The following is a 23,495-nucleotide window of genomic DNA, read 5'->3' as shown; positions in this document are numbered from 1 at the left end:
TTCTCATGACAGCATATTTATTACGAGATTCAAGTTTTTTGCACTTTGGAATCAGTACAAACATAAGGGCAGGGTTTTTTTCTACAAAGATTAAAGTTTTTAAAGTTGTTGCATCATCTTTAGAAGTAAAAAAAAGCTACAAGATTTTATATATATATATATGGGTTCAATTTTTCCCATTTAATAACATAATTATGCAGGTTCATAGCTTTATTTTCTGTTATGTTTTCATTTATTGTAATTGTCCCCATTCATATAGATTCATCCTTTAGGATAGGAAGTTGCTCATATTCAGGCAATTTGGCTTAAAGTTTAAATCAAATTTCTCAGTACTGTTCTATGCACAGAAAATTCTTTTAAATAATACACATTTCTGGATTCCAGTAGCATAGTCAAAAGGTTTTCTTAGCAAATAAAATATGAATGTTTAGATGTGTACACTGAATTCCTAGGGCTGCTATAATTTAATTTGGGCACATAGAAGATGAAGGGGCTGACATCAGAGATAGTCTTAAAATTACCAGATTGTGAAAAAAAAAAAACGGAAGAGAGAACGGCAATGGAGATGTAATGGTTGATAGTTCAGATGGTTCTAGAAAGATTCCGGGTACTGAAGATTAATTTTTGGCCTTAGCAAAGAGCAACGATAACTGGTAACCCTGAAACAGACTGGACAGTATTACACTACTGAACCTTTGTTTTTGTTCTTGGGATCATGAAGTGGAAAAGAACCTGATCTGGAGAAGTATGTGAAAATGAAAAGAAGGACACATTGTGAGAGAAAATCTATTCTTCACGGATGATCCCTCAGGAATTGAAGATTATGGGAATTGAAAGGTGTTGTAAACCAGAGAAAAGCCATGATCCAATTTGGCTGACAGAGGGAATCAAACCTCTTCTTGATTCTAGACGGTAGTATTTAGAAGCACAGAGTACATATAGGCTAAACTACAAGAATGCCTTGCCAGAAAATATATATGGACTGTTTAGTAAAGGAAAGTCTATCCATTTACATGCATTTTCTCGATCTCAGGCAAAAAGTCTCTGCTTCTTATCAGTAATTAAGAGAAGGCAGGAGCGCCCCTGTATGGTTTGAACAGCTGTAGATAACCTTACTGTGGAAGGTGATTGAAAGTGAAATTAGAAGCTGGTTGTTTAATAAAAGGGAGGAACAGTCCGAAATGTTCTGCATGGAGTTTTCTATCAAATCCTGAGACCCTACAGGAAACCTGAGTCCCAATGCAAAACAAAAGAAAATTACATTATCCTGAGGTAGATTTCCTAGAACCCAGCACTTAATTGTAAGGGCCATAATTCACACAGTGAAAGGAATTCCTTAAAGTTATCTCTATGTATTTCTAAAGTGTGCAGTAATCTGTGATTACCTTTAACATTGGTAGAATTCACATAAAGTATAGATTCCTTTTTCTATTGTGTTCTTGGTATATTCAGCAATTAAAGCACTGATCAAGGTTATCAAGAAGAATGATCTCTATCTCTAAAGCAGGAAATGTATGATCTGGGCTGATCACAGAATTTTTCTGCATACCTATGCACAAACAGGCACATTAAATATTACATTCCTGACATTTTAAGACTGTATAACCATTAGGAATTGGGTTTTTGTACCATTAAAAGAAAAATTAAAGACCTATTATTTAATTCTACGACTGTATACTTTTGAACATTGACACTTTGAGCTTGTGAAGCATAAATAGGACTATCTCTAACTGAATTTTTTGTATCTGCTACACACACACACACAAACGTATGTCATATAGAAATGGAAGACTACATAACTGTAACTGAGACAATGAAGTCAAGAAAACATTATACGAGGTGATAAAGGCAACCACTTATCTACTGTTGCTAAGAATAGTATATGGATGTGTTCACAAAATCCCCAGGATTCAAAGTTGAGTTGAATGTGAATTTACCTATAACTAGGAAAACAATATGTAAATTGCAAGCCATCCTACTATGATCAACATATCTCCGCTCCCTGCTCCACCAGGAAGCGCAGGAGGACCCCTTGGAGGGTAGAGCCGAGGATTTTGTTCAATATCTGTATGACAAAATCGCTCAGATTCGGGAAGATCTGGACTCCGACTGGATAGTCTCAGGGGGAGGGACTGGGGCAGGTCTTGAGAATGTTATCTGGGATGAGTTTGATCCTGTGACCCCTGAGGACGTGGACAGGATTCTGGGTAGACTGAACGCGACCACTTGTTTATTGGACCCGTGTCCCTCCTGGTTAGTGCTGGCTTCTCGGGAGGTGACACGAGGCTGGTTCCAGGGGATTATAAATGCTTCGCTGGGTGAGGGTGTCTTTCCTGTCGCCTTGAAAGAGGCGGTGGTGAGGCCTCTCCTCAAGAAGCCTTCCCTGGACCCGGCAATGTTGGTAAATTATCGTCTGGTCTCCAACCTTTGTTTTGTGGCGAAGGTTGTTGAGAGTGTGGTTGCGCAACAGCTCCCCCAGCACCTGGATGAAACGACGTATCTGGATCCGTTCCAGTCGGGCTTCAGGCCCGGGTACAGCACGGAAACGGCATTGGTCGCATTGGTTGATGATCTCTGGAGGGCTCGGGACAGGGGGTGCTCCTCTGTCCTGGTCCTGTTAGATCTCTCAGCATGGTATCATGCTGCACCGGTTGGAAGAGTTAGGGGTGGGAGGCACTGTGTTGCAGTGGTTCTCCTCCTTTCTCTCTGACCGGTCTCAGTCTGTGTTGACAGGGGGACAGAGGTCGACCCCGAGGCCCCTCATATGTGGGGTGCCGCAAGGGTCGGTCCTCTCGCCTCTCCTGTTCAACATTTATGTGAAGCCGCTGGGCGAGATCATCCGTGGTTTCGGGGTGGAGTACCATCAGTACGTTGATGACACCCAGCTGTACATCTCCACCCCGGATCACCCCAACGATGCCCTTGAAGTGATGTCCCGGTGCCTGGAGGCCGTACGGATCGGATGGGGAGGAACAGGCTCAGGCTCAACCCATCCAAGACCGAGTGGCTGTGGTTTCCGACGTCCCGATATAGTCAGTTGACGCCATCACTGACTATTGGGGGCAAATCATTGGCCCCCACGGAGAGGGCTCACAACTTGGGCGTCCTCCTGAATTCACGGCTGTCTTTAGAAGAGCACTTGACGGCCGTGACCGGGAGGATTTTTTATCAGGTCCGCCTGATTCGCCAGTAGCGTCCCTTTCTGGATCGGGACTCATTACGCACGGTCACTCATGCCCTCGTCACTTCCCGCCTGGACTATTGTAATGCTCTCTACATGGGGCTCCCCTTGAGGAGCACCCGGAGGCTCCAACTGGCGCAGAGTGCGGCCGCGCAGGTGGTAATGGGAGTGACATGGCGCTCCCATGTAACACCTCTCCTGCGCGAGCTGCACTGGCTCCCGGTGGTCTTCCGGGTGCGCTTCAAGGTTTTGGTTACCACCTTTAAAGCGCTCCATGGCTTAGGGTCTGGTTATTTACGGGACCGCCTACTACCACCAATAGCCTCCCACCGGCCAGTATGCTCTCATAGAGAGGGACTCCTCTGGGTGCCGTCAGCCAAACAGTGTTGACTGGCGGCCCCTAGGGGGAGAGCCTTCTCTGTGGGGGCACCTACCATCTGGAATGAGCTCCCCCCGGAGATACGGAGGATCCCGGATCTGCGCTCTTTCCGCCGTGCTGTGAAGACCTTTTTATTCCATCAAGCGGGCTTGGCCTAATCTCTTCCCTTTTTAAATATGTAAATTTTAATCTGTTTTTAAATTATTGGGGTATTTAAATTTGTCTGGGCCAAATAATTTAATTTGATTTTATCGGGTTTTTAAATTTTGTGTATTTATGTATTTTATTGTTGGCTGTTCACCGCCCTGAGTCCTTCGGGAGTAGGGCGGTATACAAATCAAATAAACTAAACTAACTAACTAAACTATATCTCATATAATACAATGAGAAGTAGAATTAGATGGGACCATTTAAGCTATTGACTTCACCCCTCTGCTAAGTGCAAGGACCCAAATTCAAGCATCTCCAACAGGGAGCTATCTGGTCCTTTTTTTCAACACACCCAAGAAAGGTATTCAACACCTTTTTTCTTTTCTTTTTGATAATCTGCTCTTACTCTTGGAAGAGGGTTTTTTAAATAACATTGAAGATGAGTCTGATTTCCTAGAATCTGAATCCATAATTCTATATATTGCAGTGTGGAATGATAGAAAACAGGTCTTGACCATTTCTGCATGACATCCTTTCAGGTATGGAAGATGCTTTTATATGCCCCTAAGTATTTTCTTTTCAAGCTTATACAAGTTCATCTGCTTCACTCTTTACTCATGAGATTTAGTTTACAAACACCCTTTAACTTCCTTGTTGCCATTGTTGCCAAACTTGTTCTAGTTTTCTTGAATCCTTTCTGTGGTGGCCAGAATTGGACATGGCTTTTCTGCTAAGATTTGACCAAAGCAGAATAAAATGGAGTTGTTACTTCTCATGATTTGAGCACAATATTTCTGTTGATGTAATATGAAATAATATTACTCTTTTCTGCCACGGCATCAAACTGCTGAATCATATTCAGCATGCAATCAACTATAAGAGCTGTAGTGGTGGGAATGCCCAAAGGCGCAAAAACATTGGAATTTAATAAAAAATTGGCTGGAAGAAATTTTGTCAACAAATATAGAAGTCAAACCGGAGTTTTTTTTAATTGGGAATTATAGAAAAAAAATATATAAGAAAGATACAAATTATCTATTACTGCATATACTTATAGCAACATAGATAGCCTTTGCTCAAAAATGGAAAGAGAAAGATATTCCAACTGAAGAAGAAATATTACTGAAAATCTTTAACTGTGCAGAAATGGACAGACTTACTTTGGAACTCAAGGATAAAAGCGAAACTAAGTAGTACAAAATCTAGGAACAATTTTATGATTGGATAGATAATAAAAGGGTAGCCAAGACAAATGTACAGTGTTAGACTAAAAATATACATGTTGTTATAGATAAATGTATGTTTAGAGATGAATAAATATATAGAAATAAGGGAAAATTATTAATATTATATTATATTTAAATAATGAACAAAGTTTAAGAACTGTATGTTTATATGAGTATTAGTATTATTGCAAAGTGACGGAAGATGTTTGGAACCAGTGATGTCATATCTATGTCCAATGTTTTTTAATTTTGTACTATTAATAAAAAACTTTTTAATTAAAAAAAAAACTATAAGAGCTGTAGTGGCACAGTGGTTAGAATGTAGTATTACAGGCTGATTCTACCCACTGCCAGAAGTTCAATTGTGACCGGTTCAAGGTAAACTCAGCCTTCTATCCTTCCAAAATCAGTAAAATGAGGACCCAGATTGTTGGGGGTAATATGCTGACTCTGTAAACTGCTTACAGAGGGCTGTAAAGCACTATGAAGTGGTATATAACTGCTATTGCTATTGTTACTATTTTAAGATGTTTATTATTACATATTCAGTGATAATGTGCCTGCGCATAGGATTGCTCTTTCCAAGTAACTTTGCCTTTATTTATATTACATTTTTGTTACCTCTTGTATAGCTGTGTCAAGAAAATTCTAATTTTTATTTCTGTCATTTAAGACATTCATTATTCCACCCAGTTCTATGTTACCTGCAGATTTGATGGCATTCTACTGACTGCTTCATTCAAGTCATAGTAAAAGCATTGAAGAGTAGTAGTCCTGGTATAAACCTTCCATAGCCCATTCAATCTTGTATATCTCATCAGTCTGATTGCAAAACATTGTCTGAGTACAATTTTGGGGACAGTAATCGTCATGTCACCCAGTACATACTTAAGTAGCTTGTTAATTAGCACATCATGATATACTCTTTCTGCATTTTGGAAGATAGGCATGGATGTCCTCAGGCTTTTGCTGATTGTATCAAAATGACAAAGATAGCATCAAATTGTCACACTACAAGCTCCATCCCTTTGGGGTGTGCATACAAAGCATAGTAGGGTATCAGTAGAGTGTTTGACTCCCACTCTACTGATACCCCTGAAAATAGGAACTACATTTGTTGTTTCCAAGTCATCTGGCACTTTATTCTTTACCAATTTTTTAGTCTTTCTCAAAGATAACATTTCATCAAGCCTATCAGTATTGGTTTCAATACACTGGGAAGCAATTTGTTTGGGCCTGGAAATTTATAGTCATTGAAAAGTTTAAAAGTATTCCATGACCCTGTTTCTGTCAATTTTAAATTTCAGTCTTTTGATTTTTTTAATTGCTTGTTTATTCTTATGATTACTTTTATTGATTTTAATCTGAAAGGCACCCAGTATTACTTCTGTAATTTAAGTGGCCTACACCCTGATTAGAGAGACAGACAGACAGATGATAAATATAGATAGATAAATAGAAACAGACAGACAGACAAACAGATAGACAGACAGATAGATTCTTGTCCCTTTCTTCTGCCCTTCACAATTTCTTGAGAAAACTGTTGCTGAAGATCAGTTGAAATTCAGGTAGTCCTTGACTTACAACAGTTCATTTAGTGACTGTTTGAAATTCTAATGGCATTGAAAAAAGTGACTTATGACCATTTTTCACACTTATGACCATTGCAACAACTCCATGGTCAGGTGATCAAAATGTTTGGCAATTGACTCATATCCATGACAGTTGCAATATCCTGGGATCATGTGATCACCTTTTGCAAACGTCTGACCAGCAAAGTCAATGGGAAAGTCCGAATCACTTAACAACTGTGTTACTAAATTAACAACGCAGTGATTCATTTAACAACTATGGCAAGAAAGGTTGTAAAATGGGGCAAAACCAGTGGTGGAATTCAATTTTTTTTACTACCAGTTCTTTGGGGGTGGCTTGGTGGAGGTGGTGTGGTGTGGCGGGCACGGTGGGCATGACTTGGTAGGTGTGGCAGGGGAAGGATACTGTAAAATCTCCATTCCCACCCCACTCCAGGGGAAGGATACTGCAAAATCTCCATTCCCACCCGACTCCAGGGGAAGGATACTGCAAAATCCCTATTCCCTCCCCACTCTGGGGTCAGCCAGAGGTGGTATTTGCCGGTTCTCCAAACTATTCAAAATTTCCGCTACCAGTTCTCCAGAACCTGTCAGAACCTGCTGAATAGCACCCCTGAGCAAAACTCACTTAACAAATATCTCACTTAGCATCAGATATTTTGAGCTCAATTGTGGTCGTAAGTCAAGGCCTATCTATAGCTGGTTTTCTTTATTATCAACATTTTATCATCTTCATTGATTCTTTTACTTGAAGGTACGTAGAGAAGCCCTTTTTGTTATTCTCAGCATCATTTGTCAATTTCAATTCATTTTCAGCTTCAGCTTTCCTGACACCATATTTACGCCAAGAGACCCTTTTGCTCTTTCCAATTCTGTTATATGTTCTTTTGTTTTTTTCAAAACATTTGTACTTTCATATAGCTACTATATCATGTTAGCCTCTGCTCAGTCTGCACCCCCTGGGCATTTCTCTTTTCATAATACTGAATTTCTGGAAGTACGGTAAATTGTTTCTCAGCAGTGAGAAATAATCACACAGAGTTATGTATTCTCAAAGCAGAAACTGTCGTGGTTAGGAGAGGAACACCGATCTTAAAAAAATTCTTAAAATGCTTATCAGGTAAGGACTAGGAGCCAATAATTTCATTCCAGGAAGAGCAGAATGAGTTTTTAAAATACATTGGTGAAATGCAGTGGTGGGATTCAGCCAGTTCGCACCTATTTGGGAGAACCGGTTGTTAACTTTCTAAGCAGTTCGGAGAGCTGGTTGTTGGAAGAAATCTCATTTTGTTTTTTTTCCACTTTACAGGGCTAATCCCATAAGAAAGGCACAAAGGAAACATTCCAGTGTTGTTTCTAGCCTAATCTTTATTGTCCTGCTTACAGAAACTGCCTCTCTGGTTAACCCTTATTACATTGTAACAGCTAAGGCGAAGCACCCATCGAGTGATGTTGAGTTGGCCACATCCACAGGTCACATGACCACCGAGCCACGCCTATCCAACTGATCATTAGGGCAGAGAACTGGTTGTTAAATTATTCAAATCCCATCACTGGTGAAATGTATAATATATGTATAAAACTAAAATGTAAATACTATAATTGTTATACTCAATTCTTGAAAGAGCCATGACTTACTTTTTTTTAAAAAAACACACCACTCTCTTCTTTTTTTTCTTTTTTAGGTGGACTGCATTTCTTTTTATGAAGCTTCACTAATGGCTTGACATTGGCAAATTAAACAGAATTCTCATCATGGAGAATACAGATGGTATGGAATGGATACAAACTTCATCTTAATTGAAAGTCAAGCATTTTCTCTATGAAGTAAAAATTATCTTTTACTAAGAACAACATAAACACACTTTCGTTTTTGAAATGTCCTTATTTTGCATATTCTGTGTTCAAAATCTATCCGTACAATGGCAGAAAGTGTGTTTTTCAGAAAGCATGTATTTTTGAATGGCGTCATTGATAATTGCTTCTGATAAATGACTGGAAATTAGGAAGATGGGATGATTAAGATTTTCAGATTGATCAAACGGCCTTTCCCCTTGATCTGTGGAAAGAAACTCGAATGCATAAATTCTAACCAAAAAGAATGCAAGTTGGAGATCTAGACAGCATTTTAAACAAAAAGGTTGGAGAAGATTTCCCAGACAAAGTTAGCAGAATTGTGTTTTATGAATAGGTAGTCTTTAAACAAAGGTAGACATTTAGCACCAATGCCAGCTTGGTTTTCATTGTGAAGAGCAGTGATGGGGTTGTTCTTACTGAGATTCGATCAATACTGAGGTTAAAAGAATAGAACCTGTCATTCTTACTATTTTTTATAGTTACCCATATGCATGGGTATATGGATATTGAGTAACTATATCCCCAAGCAGCATCAAGGATAGTTTGGCTTTGAATTAAATAATTCAATTTAATCAGATTAACTAACCAATTATAATTATATTAGCCCTGCTGTAGTATTTCTTTAGGGATGCGGTGGCTCAGTGGCTAAGACGCTGAGTTTGTCGATCGAAAGGTCAGCAATTCAGCGGTTTGAATCCCTAGTGCCGCATAATGGGGTGAGCTCCCGTTACTTGTCCCAGCTTCTGTCAATCTAGCAGTTCGAAAGCACATAAAAAATGCAAGTAGAAAAATAGAGACCACCTTTGGTGGGAAGCTAACAGCGTTCTGTGCGCCTTTGGTGTTTAGTCATGCCGGCCACATGACCATGGAGACGTCTTCGGACAGCACTGGCTCTTCGGCTTTGAAACGGAGATGAGCACCACTCCTTAGGGTGTTTTGTACTCAGTATTCCAAAGAACATATCCAAGAGCCAAAAATACATTATGCAGTGAAGTCTATTTAGCAAGAATTGCTCTTAGAAGACCATTAACAAATGCCTAAATAGTATTTATCTATTTAGCTTTATAGACTAAATAAACATCTGGGGCCATGCCATTTTGTGTGCCCACTGAAACATTCTTACATTTTAAAAAGAGCAAGGTTGACGTAGCATTCTTTTTCGTCAAGACTACTGTTAAATCCATGCCAGTAAGTACTTGTCATGGTTAGAAAACATGTTGAAAAATGCATTATCAGCACTGAACATAATAGTAAAGATTTCACATATATTAGAATCGTGTGGCTTTTAAAGCAGATCTGTAATGCAGTCTGCAGAAGCTGTTGTTTACACAATTATCAATTAGAGTGATGATTTAGCAAATTCCTGAGGACTCGTAGTGGAACAAATATCTGTGGAGTCACAGAAAATAAGTTTATATATTTTCACATCCCTCTTTGGGGCTATATATTCTAGCTGACTCTACAGAGATGTCTTGAATGACAAATTGCCAGCCATTCTTTCCTTCTTTGCCTTGTGGATGGAGACTAACTGCACAGTGATTTAATGAAGCTGCCTTGTAGTTGTGCCTGAAGCTATAACTAGCATTTAGAATAAAAAGTTATGCATACTGATACAGGCTGATTTTCATCAGTACTGGAATAGGTCTGTATTGCTGCAACCTAGAGGCAGAAATGTATATATATATATATATATATATCCTGTCTTTCCTCCAAGGAACTAACATTTTAAACTTCCTTGGGATGAAACCTAATAAGCTCAAAAAGATCAGCCTTAATCTGCCTGTTATTAATATTCTGTGTGCATAATGTTACTTAGTCAAAATACTTTGTTACTTCCTTCTGGCCTTTCCATAGAACTCCATCCTTGGGCTTGTGTAATTTATGCAGTGAAATCTTTGGAATAAGAATGATGCATGATAAGTATATGGGTTGTTTCAGTATAAAAGTTGTTTATGTCCAGTCAGAAGTAAAAAGTTTTATAGGCTTGTTCTACTTTCAAGCCAACAGCTCTGCAGATGTGTAGAATTTCCTGAACAATTAATCTAAAAAGAGAAGAATATTTCCTAATTGTTTTTCCTAAATATTTAGGTTTGCCTTCGACTATTTATATGTATCAGGAAGAGTGAATTTGGATAATAATGAGATTTCTAGATTTCAATATAATCTCTTATAAATTAAAGCTTTTATTTTTTGTTTCCATTTTTTTTTCATGTTAACAGATAACTGGGCATCAAAAGCAGAGGATAAAGATCCACCCCAAAGTCCCTATTCTGTTGAAACCCCCTACGGTTTCCATTTAGATCTTGACTTCCTGAAGTATGTCGATGACATTGAAAAGGGAAATACTATCAAGAGAATTCCAGTCCGCCGGAAAACTAAGCACCCCAAATTTAGCACCCTGCCTCGGAACTTTAGCCTTCCAGAAAATGGATCCAATGTCTATTCGTCCTCCTTAAACAAGAGTTTCCTTACACAGAGAAAGACCTCCTTAGATGCAGAGGGGAGCAGATCCCTGGTCACACCCATTGACACGTCTTCACATTCAACTCTTCCCCAAGGACCGAGCTACAGAAAGAAAGCCCTGCTAATAGAGACTGTCAGACAAGATCCTCTTCCCCTTGAAGAGGAGACTGCCAATTGTAAAGGAAGGCCTCAGCTTCTAAGGGCATCCAGCATGCCTGCCAAACTTCTACCAATTCCAAATTTAGAAGAAGAAACTCACCAGGCAGCTTTTCTGCCTTCGGGATTTCTTCGGTCTTCCAATGGAAATGGTTTAGAGCTTGATTTTAGCCCTGCAAAAAAGCCATCCGAGTTAATTAGTTCCAAAAGATCTCCCTTAACCCCTCATGAAAATCTAACGGATATGAAAGAGCAAACCAATAAAGCCATCCAGGATTCTGAGAAAAGTCCAGGATTACGGAGAGAAGCTCAGCTTCTGTTAGACCAGCAAAAAACAGAGCTTCCTAAGGAAATAACACAACCCAGTGATTCACAGCAAAGCCAACCCCTAATTTCTCAGAAATTCCTTGAGGTGGTCAAGAGTGGAGAAGAATGTCATGAGTCACAGATATATCCATCATTAGTTCAGAGTGGTTTGGCCCCTACCGGTACCTCAGAAAATATGTCTGTAAAGCAATCCCAGGAAGAAATAGAACTTAACATATGTGAGACTGTTACAGAAGAAGCAGAGGAAGAGGATGAAATGACAGGTTTTAGCACTAGAGAAGTGGGGGAAAATATAGAACTCGAGCCCTTCCTTCTTAAAGGTCCCAGCAATATAAGAGCGTTACAGCAGCATATTGCAATTTTGGAGAAGCAGCTGAATCACAAAACAGAAGAACTCGAGCAGATCCGGATGGTTTTGAAGCAACAGGATCAAGAAATCAAAGCAAAAGAGAGAAGCATTGAATTGCTAGCAAGTTCTAAAGCCCAGCTGGAAGAGAAACTCTGTGGGGAAAACATCAAAGAAATTAAGCCAGGCGTGCAGGCCAGAAATGCCCCCCAATACTTCGATGTTGCTGTGAATACCGAACATGTACATGAAAAGGTGATGCATGAAAAAGAGATTTCTGTAAGCATCAAGGAGCTTGTGGAACCTCTAGGAGGTGATACTTACGAGGCTGACGATAAAAATGTGGAAATATGTAATGTGCTACTCGGTGCTGAGATATCAGGTGTTATTGCTGATGATGGAGGAAGAGATGAGCCTACTTTGCAGAGAAATGAGGAAGGAGAGAGAATTGTTCAGGAAAGTGATTGCTCTATTGTTGAACCAAGCTATGATGAGCTACATGTTGGTAATGAAAACAAGACAGAAAGAAACCCTTTGACCCTCTTTGTTCCTGGGGGAGAAAATGATTCTGCTCCCAAGACCGCTGACATAAAATCCAAAGGAATGCAAATCATTTTTCAAGAAGATGCTCAGCGAGAACAGGAGGAGCAGAATCACCAAGAAGCAAAGGAATCACCTACAGATCCCATTGTGGGCCAATACATTAAAAAAATCCAGGATCTCTTACAAGAGCAGTGGCTGTGCCTAGAACATGGGTATCCCGAGCTAGCCAGTGCAATAAAGCATCCTGCCTCAAAGCTCAGTTCGATCCAGAATCAACTTGTTAATTCTCTGAATTTGCTGCTCTCTGCCTACTCAGCACAGACACCAACAGACCAAGAGAATTCCAACACACAGTATCAACAGTTGGGTAAATAGTTTTGACAAAGCCAGTCTTTCCTTCTCTTACACTGATGGTATTCAGGGGTAGCACTTGACAAACAAATCAAGTAGACATAATTGCTTTTTCAAAATAAAAAAGTAAAACTAAGATATTTACAGAATATTCCCTGATTTTTTAAAAAACAAAACATAGCTTAATGTACTGTCCATACCTTCTTTGCAGTTGTCTGGGAAAATCTCAAAGAAGTTATGTACTAAGAGCCTGGGCTCCCATTATTCTAAGTTAATACTTAAAAATATATTATGACTTATAAAAGAGGATTACCTGTACATATATATATATATATTAAAAAAGCTAGTATGGAAAAACAAGCAAAAGTTATGAAAGAAGCTTAGGTGTACAAACTCTGGAATATTAAATGATTTTCAAATAGAACAAGAAATTTATACTAATTGGAATGCTCACTATGTACATGTAGCATTCATTAAATCAATAACCCTGATCTTGAGTTGGTATCAGTCAGGGGTGGGTTCTACTTACCTTTACTACTGGTTTGCAATGGGATTGCTTCGCTCATGTGCGCGCCAAGCTTTTGTGCATGCGCAGATCACCTATAACATCCGGGGTGGTGGGCGGAGCCTCCTGCTGGTTTTACTACCATTTCTTGCAAACCGGTCCGAACCAGGGACAACCCACCACTGGTACCAGTCAGGGAAATCAATCCTTCTACTCATTTAGTCCAAGATTCCCAAATGAGGAAGTGGTATTTCATTGCATATAAATAAGCATACAATAAGCATACAATATGATAAAAGTAAGTCAATACAAATTACGACCACAATTCAGCTTGAAATTTCGATTGCCAAGCAACATAGCTGTTGAGTTTTGCCCTGTTCTACATCCTTTCTTGCCACAACTATTCAGTGAAATACTCACTTGTTAAGTTACACTTAACACAGTTGTTAAGTGAATCTGGCTTCCCCATTCATGTCACTTGTCAAAAGGTCACAAAAGGTAATCGCGTGACCCCGGGAAATTGCAACCATCATAAATCCATGCCAGTTGCCAAGTGTCTGAATTTTGATCACATGACCAAGGGGGTGCTGCAGCGGCATAAATGTGAAAAATGGTTGTAAGTCAATTTTTAGCGCTGTTGTAACTTTGAGCCGAGGTGGTATTCAGCAGGTTCTGACCAGTTCTGGAGAACCAGTAGCAGAAATTTTGAATAGTTCGGAGAACTGGTAAATACTACCTCTGACTGGCCCCACCCCCATCTATTCTCTGCCCAGCTGATCCCAGCTGATCAGGAGGAAATGCGGATTTTGCAGTAACCTTCCCCTGGAGTGGGAAGGGAATGGAGATTTTACAGTATCCTTCCCCTGCCACACCCACCAAGCCACACCTACCAAACCATGCCCACCGGACCGATAGTAAAAAAATTTTGAACCCCACCACTGCTTTGAGTAGTCACTAAAAAAAATGGTTGTGAGTCAAGGACTACCTGAGGTACAAAACTGATTCTACTGTAAGCATACTAGAATGGTATGTTTGGGAACATTGGCTCTTGAGCTCCATGGCTCTTATCTCTGTCAAAGCTTTAAATATCACATAGCTTGTCCTTGACTTCAGATTTTGACCTTCTCAGTGTTGGTGGATGCTGCCATCAAAGAAGCCTCACTACGTAGAATAGGGGGTGGGGAGCTTACTATGCGCTTTGCCTTAGATAACAAAATATTTTGGGTCAGTGCCTGTTTTGCCACAATGCCTACTATTGTGCCAAAACTATAAGGTGTTCCTGATCGTGGGCAAACTCTGATGCCTCTTTTTGATTTAAATTATGGACAGCTAAAGTTTAAATGTAAGGTTTGTCACATGTAAAACAACAACAGCAAATCCTAGTCACTCTCAGATTCTACTTTTCAATCTCTTGTGATAGTAGAAAATCAGCCGATAGTCTTCCTTCTCTGTCATGCATTATCGACATTCTAATTTTTGCCATGCTATCTCTGAATGATCTGGGCTTTCTAGTTTGCTGTCTCAGCATGTGACAATGTGACCTAGTGAGCTAAATGTGGCTGACAAATGACAGACTTTGGCAGAAACCTTGTATAGATCTCTAGCCTTACATTTTAATGAACAACAAGACAGAGAAGAGCCCTTATTCATGTTGAATTTCACAAATGTTTGTTCTCATAATCTACGCAGTGTAGGATGTCCTTTTCCCAAGCATATTGTAAGTTTATTCCCTATGATTCCATTCCATCTCTTAAAATTTTCAGTCCAATTTCAAAGTTCAGTTTGAAATTAAAAATGTGAATGTCTTTGTTCTTTGTCTAAAATGCCTAAAAGGAAGATATTAAATAGACTTGGTAGGTCCCGAGGGTTTTCAAATCCGGAAAATAATGAAAGGACAAAATCCTAAATGGAAAAGATAATTCTTTCAATTGTCCAGTAAGGATTGAATGAGCTCAGAGACCTGTGGAATTCTGACAAATCTCCCCTCCAGAGTGAATGGATCTCTAATAATACGGGGAGAAAAACTGTGGGAAATTGGAGTTTTATATTTTTATCATCCCTATTCAGTCAATTCTTTCATTAATAGTGCAGAATTGAGGAGGGATCACCTTCTTTCTTCTTTCAATCTCTCTTCTGCCACTTTATATACAAAAGATTTAAACATGGGATAAAAGAAAGGCCACCACCCATGCTAATTATTCACAATATAATTTCTAGTAGCTCTGGAAAATTTTGTGCCTTTTTACGTATAGAGATATAGCTAAATTCTCGCCTGTCTCCCTGCATTTTCCTGCTTTTGCCAGTTAACTATTGTGGCGTTTGCTGATGTTTAATAAATAAAGATCAAGCCATGTATTTTTTTTTTCTAGCAGAACTGAGTGGTGTGTGCTTGCTCTGATCTGGGTAGAGGGATTGAGCATGCTAGGTGAAAATTAGATTGGAACATTGAAATACGTTTCCAACATTTTAGGCCATCTAGCATGATTCTAGACACCTGCCATATGGTGCATATGTGGTGATGCTATCAAATATGTTGCCATCAGATCGTAGCACATGATGTGATGTAAAACAAAACATTTTAGCAAATTCAAAAAAAATCTTCTGGAATGTATAGGCAAACTTATGGAGTTCAGAAAATGACCCATCTCAAGATTCTCAGAATGATGAAGAGGTAGGCAATTTGTTGTCCACTCACAATCTTTTCCACCAACTTTGGCTGATAAGTGTTTACCAAAAAAAAAAAAAAAAAGAGTTTACAATCCAAAATATCTGGGAGACACTGGCTTGCTTACATTTGCCTGACGATATTAAACCACCACAAGAGAAAAATTCTAAGGCAAATTAATGCAGAAAGAAAGTTACAGTATGTACAAAGTTTATAGTTTGAATAGAAAGTTTTAAATTTCAGAACTTAAAAGCACGTAGATGCATTTGAAAAGAAACAGAGCCTTAATGTGTATTAATAATTTAAAATCACAATTAATTAGCCCAATTCAATAATCCTTTGGCAAGCAGAACAAATAACCAGTTTTTCATACTGAGACCTAATGCTCCATTGTGCAGATAAGCAAATTAATTCGTTCCAGATGTTATGTACTGCCATAGTCACTAGTCTTATTTTTGCCCAGATTAGGCTAGCATAGGTAGCCCCAGATAGCTTTTACGGTTCTTCAAAGTAGAAATGTCCAGACAATACAACCAAAATACAATATAAAATAACCAGAGTGTCTTGTAGGAAAATATACTATTATTAGCATTTCATACTAAATGTGAACTCTGGTAGTCTTTTTCATTGTGGATGAGAGCCAGTTTGGGCTATTGGTTAAGGTACTAGGCTAGAAAGCAGGAGACCATGAGTTTAAGTCCTGACTTAGCCATGAAAACCAAGTGGGTGGTGTTGTAGGGGAAATAGGAGGAGGAAGATGTGTTGGATAGGTTCACCACTTTGGATTGTTTGTAAAAATAATAAAGATGGGATACAAATAAGTAAGCAAATAAACAAGCAAACAAATAAAATTATCTAGAATATCACAGATTAGTTGCCATAGTTCTGCAGTTGGCAATTTATCACCTGGAGCAGGTCTAGCTCAAGAAATGTACTTGGCAGTATTGATAGACAACATGATGCCTTTTTGAGGCATCTTAGACTGATCATAGGATAACCTCCTTCCTGAAGACAACAGACATGTATTGGAGTGTAGATTGGGCTTCATTGTGTAGATAGCTTGGTGCCTAATATCTCACTGCTGTTTAATACCACTTCCATATGCTTGCTTGTTGCCTTTCAGAAAAATGCTGTATTGTACGAACGGATGTTGTTTGATCCGATTCTTTTCCTATTCACTTACAGCTCTTTATCAGCCCAATTGGAAAGAACTTTTAATTAAAAGTTAGCCTGAGAAATGAGTCAAATCATCATGGACAATTCAGGACAATGGGGAAAAGTGGGGAATAATGTCTGTTGTCACTCATAGCATCTTCTATCTGACTCTTAACAACCACACAGGTAGATTTTCTCCATAACAATCTGTCCCTAGTAGGGTCTTTTGGGGATTCCAATTGTACTTTCACTCACTGCCAGTGTAACTGAGCCCACCCACCTTGCTACTAGTTGTCCTCCTCTTTTGTCTCACCTTCCCAGCATTAGAGCCTTCTCCAGAGAGCTAAGTCTCTACATCAGAGGTCTTCAAACTTGGCAGCTTTAAGACTTGTGGACTTCAACTTCCAGAATTCTCCAGCCAGCTGAATTCTCCAGCTAATTCTCCAGAGAATTCTGGAAGTTGAAGTCCACAAGTCTTAAAGCTGCCAAGTTTGAAGACCTCTGCTCTACATAATGTGTCCAAAGTAGGACAATTTGAACCTGGTAATTTGTACATTGAAGGAAAACTCTGGAGTGATTTGTTTGGTAATCCATGTGTTTATTTTTTGGTTGCCCACAGTACCCTCAGTTCTTGTTCCTACATTGTCACAATTCTTTTTACGGACTTCAGCTGCCATAATGTGTTTGTATGACTCACAGTAGAGAAAAGCGTGGAAGATTTTTCTACCACATCTATGTTGGCATGAGAATTCCTGTTCATTGGGAAGAATGCATGGTGGCTGCATGAAGCCCTGGCCATCCAGGGATGTCCATCATGAACATCTGTCATGGCAGTAGAAATTGGCAGTAGAACTCAGCATTTGCAACATATATGGTAATATTAAGAAAGAGCGGTGATGATAACATTTTTATATAATTGTTTTAAAACTTATTTCTATCAGAAATCTCTCCAAGTACAAGTCTGAAATCTATTATGAAAAAGAAAGAAGCTGGTTTCCACGAAGGAAGTAATGGCACCAAAAAGAACCTTCAGTTTGTTGGGGTAAATGGTGGGTAAGCATCAGTGGAAGGGACAAGATTGCCTTTTCATTTTATAATGCTTCATTGCATGTGTGTTCAGAATGATACGGACATGTCTGATGTAATGTAACTTTGTTTATTCCTCTTCCATTCTACTGTGGATTAGATCACTGTCAAAAGTTGCCAAGAAGCAATAAAGAGAATGTAATTAATAGGGCTCATATATTCCTGCTTCAAGCATAATTGATTCCTTGCTTAGTGATCAAGGAGAAGCTCAACCCACATTTCAGAAAAGAAATGATACTTGTTCCAATGAATGAGTAAAGGACTATGCAGCGAGCCTCAATACAGGTAGTCTTCAGGTTATGATGGCAAATGGGACCAGAATTGCCATTGCTAAGTGATGGGGTTGTAAAATGCAGTGTCATGTGACCACATCACTAAGCAATGACAATTCCAGCAAACCTGATTGCCATAATTAAGCACAGTTTGGTAAGAAGCATGGACTTCACATGATTGCGACTTCTGACTTCCTATTGGCTTCCCCAATGCCTTTGCTTGTGGGACATTGGCAAGGGATGTCAGAAATTGTAATTGACTACAGGGACAATGTGACAGCCAGAACTCTTGAGGACTGCTCATAAGCCCTTCTTGTTCAGCACCATCGCAAGTTTGAATAGTTGCCAAATGAGCAGTCATAACTTGTATGCCACACTAGTGTTATTACTTAATTGTACATACCATGCATTACTTTCTTTATATTATCTTACATATCTTATTCCATACTGTTATTGTATTTAGCCTTCAATTTAACCTTCTTCCTCTTTGGATTTCTAAAGAGGAGTCCAAATAATGTCATTACGATTGTTACCCGATTTTCTCTTACAAGCCACCATTAAAAAAAGCACACGGGAGTTCTTGAATCTATTACTCAGAGAACTGAAAGTGTTGTACAGTTCACAGTTTGGGACAATTACTATTATAGGTTGCTTACGGTCAGGTCCTGCCAGTTTCTGGGAGGCTTAATAGTTCTTGGCTCCCAGGGCATCAGGATCAGTCAACTGCACCTTTCCCCCATGTTAATCAAATCCTTTCTCACCAGTCATAAGTAATCCCTGTCCCTTGGCTCCAAATCTAAACGTACAATTTATTCCATAGCAATATTTCCCCCTGGATTTTTTTTTTAAAAGGGTAAAGCAAGCATATAAAAATGACCACATGGAAAATGGAAGTTTACTGCAGTTGGCAATTGACTCAGTCAGTAAATGAGCAGAGTCAGCGGCTACTGATGGTTGAAGGAGATTATGTGGCTACCTAGGGGCAAATGGCCATTTATTTCTGCATCATTATACTCAGGATTACAGTAACGCCTTCCTTTTCCTTCCTAAGAAGCAAAACAATCCCTGCTGGAAATAAGAAAGTTAGGCAAAGACAAACATCAAGAGGAAGAAAAAGTATCGGGAGGGTAGATCGAATCTCCTAAATCAACAGCTAATGTAGGCACATGCAACACTAATGGACACCTGGAGATCCTAGGCTGGATGTAGCACTCTAAGCTCCTTTTAAAAAACCTTTTAGGTTCCTCTTTATCTGCCTTGCTAAAATTGCAGTCTCTAGTCAATGAAGTCTTGTTTCCCCAAATATTAATGCAGTCTTGTCCACATCCCAAAGATTGCTCACTCCTGTTTGTGCCCATCTTCCTTTGCCATGAGTTCCTGCCTCTAGCAGATTCCATGTCAGCAGAGGAAGCAGACTCATTTCTGCACTAGATAATAGCCTGGTTTTTTGAACTGAGTCTTGCTCTTCCTCCACGTCTAGGACAAGTCTCTACAGCCATACCAACTTGCCAACAACTTGGCCACGACCAACTTGCCAAGGGACAATTCACTGTGGAACAGTTCCACGCGGGATAACTCAATGCAATAAATGCTATCTGCCACAGTTTCTTTGACATTATTTCCATTTTTGTCAATGGAAATAATGTAGAAGAAACAGTGGTGGATAACATTTATTGCATTCAGTTATCCTGTGTGGAATTGTCTTAGCGGCGAGTTGTCCCACGGCCAGTTGCCCATGGCAAATTGGTTGTGACGAGTCATCCTATTCCCCCCCCCACTCTCCTCCTCCTCCACCATAATGACTAAGCAGAAATGAGAAGTAGTTATTGTGCCTCAACATACTGTAAAAGCAATCTTTAAATGGATATCTTGGGTTGTTTACTAAATACTAATCAAATTCTTCCTGAATCTGGATATAATTGTTGATACAGATCTCTTCCTTGTGATTTTACTAGAGTAAGGTCTGAGCAATCCAGGAAGGTGTGCCAAGACGTTAAATATAAAGGCATGGTTTATTGTGAACCACAATAGCTTTTTTTAGATTTTGTGGGAAAGTCTTTGCACAATAATCTCAATCTGGTTCCATCTAATATCACTCATTAAGTAATTAAAACTAGTTCTTCATTAATAAGTGAGCTCATATAAGGAAATCACAAATATCATGTTTGTCATATTTGTGGAAATGTTTCAAATTATTTTAGTTGAATTAAGTGTCTACAAAATAGGGATGACTTAGTTAGCTACGGAATTATTGCTTAAATTCACACTCAGGTAAGTCAGTTACCTAAATCAGATGAGCCTACTCATCAGATCTGGACTGATGAGAATGAATTTTTTTGGTTCAAAAATTTGAAAGTGCACAGTATTCTTAATCATTGCTCACAATATTATGATTACTTCTGTACTTAAACTGATGTTTTAGGTGCCACAAATTAGTTATGGCATTGGGAGAAATTTTATTTTTCTTTCATTACTCTCATTTTTAAATGCCCTATGAACCTTTCTAGTTATAACATCATCAAGCATGTGCAGAAAGAAAGATCAATCAAACATTGATTTCTTCATGAAGCAGTAAATACAAGCTAATTCCATGGTTTACCTTAAGGTTCTCTTCACACTAAAACCCTTTAATGCAACTCCTTACAATTTAAAACAAGTATCGTCAGGACAATTCTTTTAATAACAATTAATTTACAAATCCAGGACCATTTAGTTTGACTGCATTTTGCAAACTTTCAGGAACAGCCTATTGTAGCAAAACCACTTTTAAAAAGTAACTTACTGATGTAGGAACTGAAGAACATCATCAATAAAAAGAGCGTAGTCATGCAAGGGCTAATGGCTTTAAAATGCTCTGACACAGAGGCAGTTTTGCTTTTTTTAAAAATGCACAAATGGCTACCAGTGGCTGCTTGTCTTGATCTCTATCTGCTAGATGCAACATGCTTTGAATGCCAGCTGTTACAGCTGGCATTCCTTGTTTGGAGTTATCTGAATGTATCTGGTTGACCTTTGTGTGGCCTAGAATACTCATTCCCCCCCCCGAAAAGCAAAATAGTATACTGTGTTATTCAAATATATGCGCCAAATGCCTCTTCTATTTACTTGTCCATCCAGCAGTAAAAATGAATGTCAGGAATGCATAGATTAACAGGATAAATTTTTATTCGATGTAAAATAGCAGCATTGCTTTGGTATTACTGATACCAAAGCAATGCTGCTATTTTACATCGAATAAAAATAACAATGAGACCAGTGTCTGTCATGTATATTTCCAGGTAAAACAGCCAGTTTGTTTTCCCCCTTTGGCATTAGCAGTCGACTGTGTTTCTAGGAATTAATTTATTCTGTCAATAATGATGGTAGCTACACTTTTATGCTCATTTCCTTGGAATTAACTTCCATTCAACTTAGGCTAAGCAAACACTTGATTGCACACACTACTCTTAAGTCATAATGTGGTTTTGATTGAGGTTTTTAAACTTATTGGCTTGGTGTTTTGTTTGAATCCTGGCAATGGTGACTTATTCAACAACTGTGATTAAATAAACCATGCAGTGTACAAACTCAGTCACCTAATAATTCTGCATGAGTAGCACTGCAAACTATTCAAAAAAAGCTCTAGCTAAAACATTACTATAATTCTTTCAAGATGATTATTTCCATCATCTATCATTCCTCTCTCTCTCGCTCCCTCTCCGCCCCCTCCCTCCCCCCCCCACTGCCCATCTCACCTTAAGTGACTCTGGGTGGTTTACAATAAAAAACCATATTTTTCAAGTCAGCTCTGAGTTCCGAGTTACCCTAATTTCAGATACATATTTTATTACTATAAGCAGTAAAAAAATTGACCAAGAATAAGTCAAAGAACATACATATCAACTTCTTTGCATCTTAAATCCATATGTCTTGCATAGGGTGAATTTTAGAGTTAAACATTTGGGGCTGACTACTTGTTTTGCTTGTCAAAAGAGAAAACTAAGTAATGCCTGGTGTTCATATTCAGTTATGAAACCACGTCCAGCGAAGATTCTAGCTGTGAAGAAAACTCCTCTGAAGGTGATTCAGATAATGAGATGGACAGAAAACATGGGAACGAGGAGCAAAGTTGGGGGGAAGAGGTCAAAGAAGATGAACAATCAACATCTGCAACTCCTCCAAGTGCAAAGAAGGACCGCGATCCAGGAAAACTAGAGGAAACCACACAATCAACAATGCAAGATAAAGCTGAGAGGTAATTACAGCTTTGTATATAACTGCAAGTAATCAGCCCATAACAATTTGTGTTTCATAACATGATCTGCAGGTGAAATATGTAGTGAGAAAAATAATATCTGTGTTTATATAAAGAAAAGTTTTAACACTGATGATATTTATTGATACAGATAGTCCTCGACTTATTAACATTCATTTAGTAACCAAAGTTGCAACCACACTGAAAAAAGTGACTTATGACTGTTTTTCACACTTATAACTGTTGCAGCATCTCTATGGTCACATGATCAAAATTTGGACACTTGGCAACTTGTTCATATTTAAGTCCGTTGCAGTGTCCTGGGGTCATGTCATCCCCTTTTGCAACCTTCTGACAAGCAAAGTCAATGGGGAAGCCAGACTCGCTTAACAACTGTGTTACTAATTTAACAACTGCAGTGATTCACTTAACAACATTGGCAAGGAAGGTCGTAAAATGTGGCAAAACTCACTTAACAACTGTTTCACTTATAAACAGAAATTTAGGGTTCAGTTATGGTTGTAAGTGGAGGACTGCATCTATTCTTTGAGCAGATCTTGGGTTTCATGTAGAATGTATAGTTAAATCCATATATTTAATTATAAAGCTAGCAATAGATTTATAAGTTAACTTTGGAATAGTGATGCTGGGGAAAAAAAGGCAGATAAGAGAATTTAATGTTTAGCCTGTGGGCCACTTTTCCTTCATCAAAGCCTTGAGCCATTCTGTAGACAATGGCATCGTCATGCATACAGTAACTTACCAACAGTTGTATAATTCTTGTGAAGGAACTTTCTTTCAAGGAAACTCCTGATGAACTAGAGTTCTGCTCCTAACTAAGCAGGGTATTGTGTGTATGAGAATTATGAATATAATCTAAGAGAAATCATGCAATCGAATCTAGCATGCCTCACTCCATTGGATTGTGGCCAGTGTTGGTAATATACTTATTAACATATATAATTAAGAGCCGCCATGGTGCAGTGGCTAGAATGCAGCACTGCAGG

The 23,495-nt window shown here is 38.9% G+C and overlaps 1 protein-coding gene across 1 annotated transcript in view; it reads left to right on the top strand.

The window, feature by feature from the left end:
* Positions 1 to 23,495, top strand: part of KANK4 (KN motif and ankyrin repeat domains 4) — a 64,137-nt gene that overhangs the window by 23,046 nt on the left and 17,596 nt on the right. Inside the window, exons 2-5 of the mRNA XM_034415227.3 lie at positions 8,214 to 8,299; positions 10,605 to 12,587; positions 17,838 to 17,949; positions 22,261 to 22,488. Coding sequence (XP_034271118.1) covers positions 8,284 to 8,299; positions 10,605 to 12,587; positions 17,838 to 17,949; positions 22,261 to 22,488 — 2,339 coding nt within the window. The 5' untranslated portion in view covers positions 8,214 to 8,283. The remainder of the gene's footprint in view (positions 1 to 8,213; positions 8,300 to 10,604; positions 12,588 to 17,837; positions 17,950 to 22,260; positions 22,489 to 23,495) is intronic.

The sequence above is a fragment of the Pantherophis guttatus genome, chromosome 3, assembly GCF_059756535.1.
Source record: "Pantherophis guttatus breed Tessera chromosome 3, ASM5975653v1, whole genome shotgun sequence".
NCBI lineage: Eukaryota > Metazoa > Chordata > Lepidosauria > Squamata > Colubridae > Pantherophis > Pantherophis guttatus.
The sequence above is the reverse complement of the archived record's forward strand: the minus strand, read 5'-3'. Positions and strand labels throughout refer to the sequence as shown.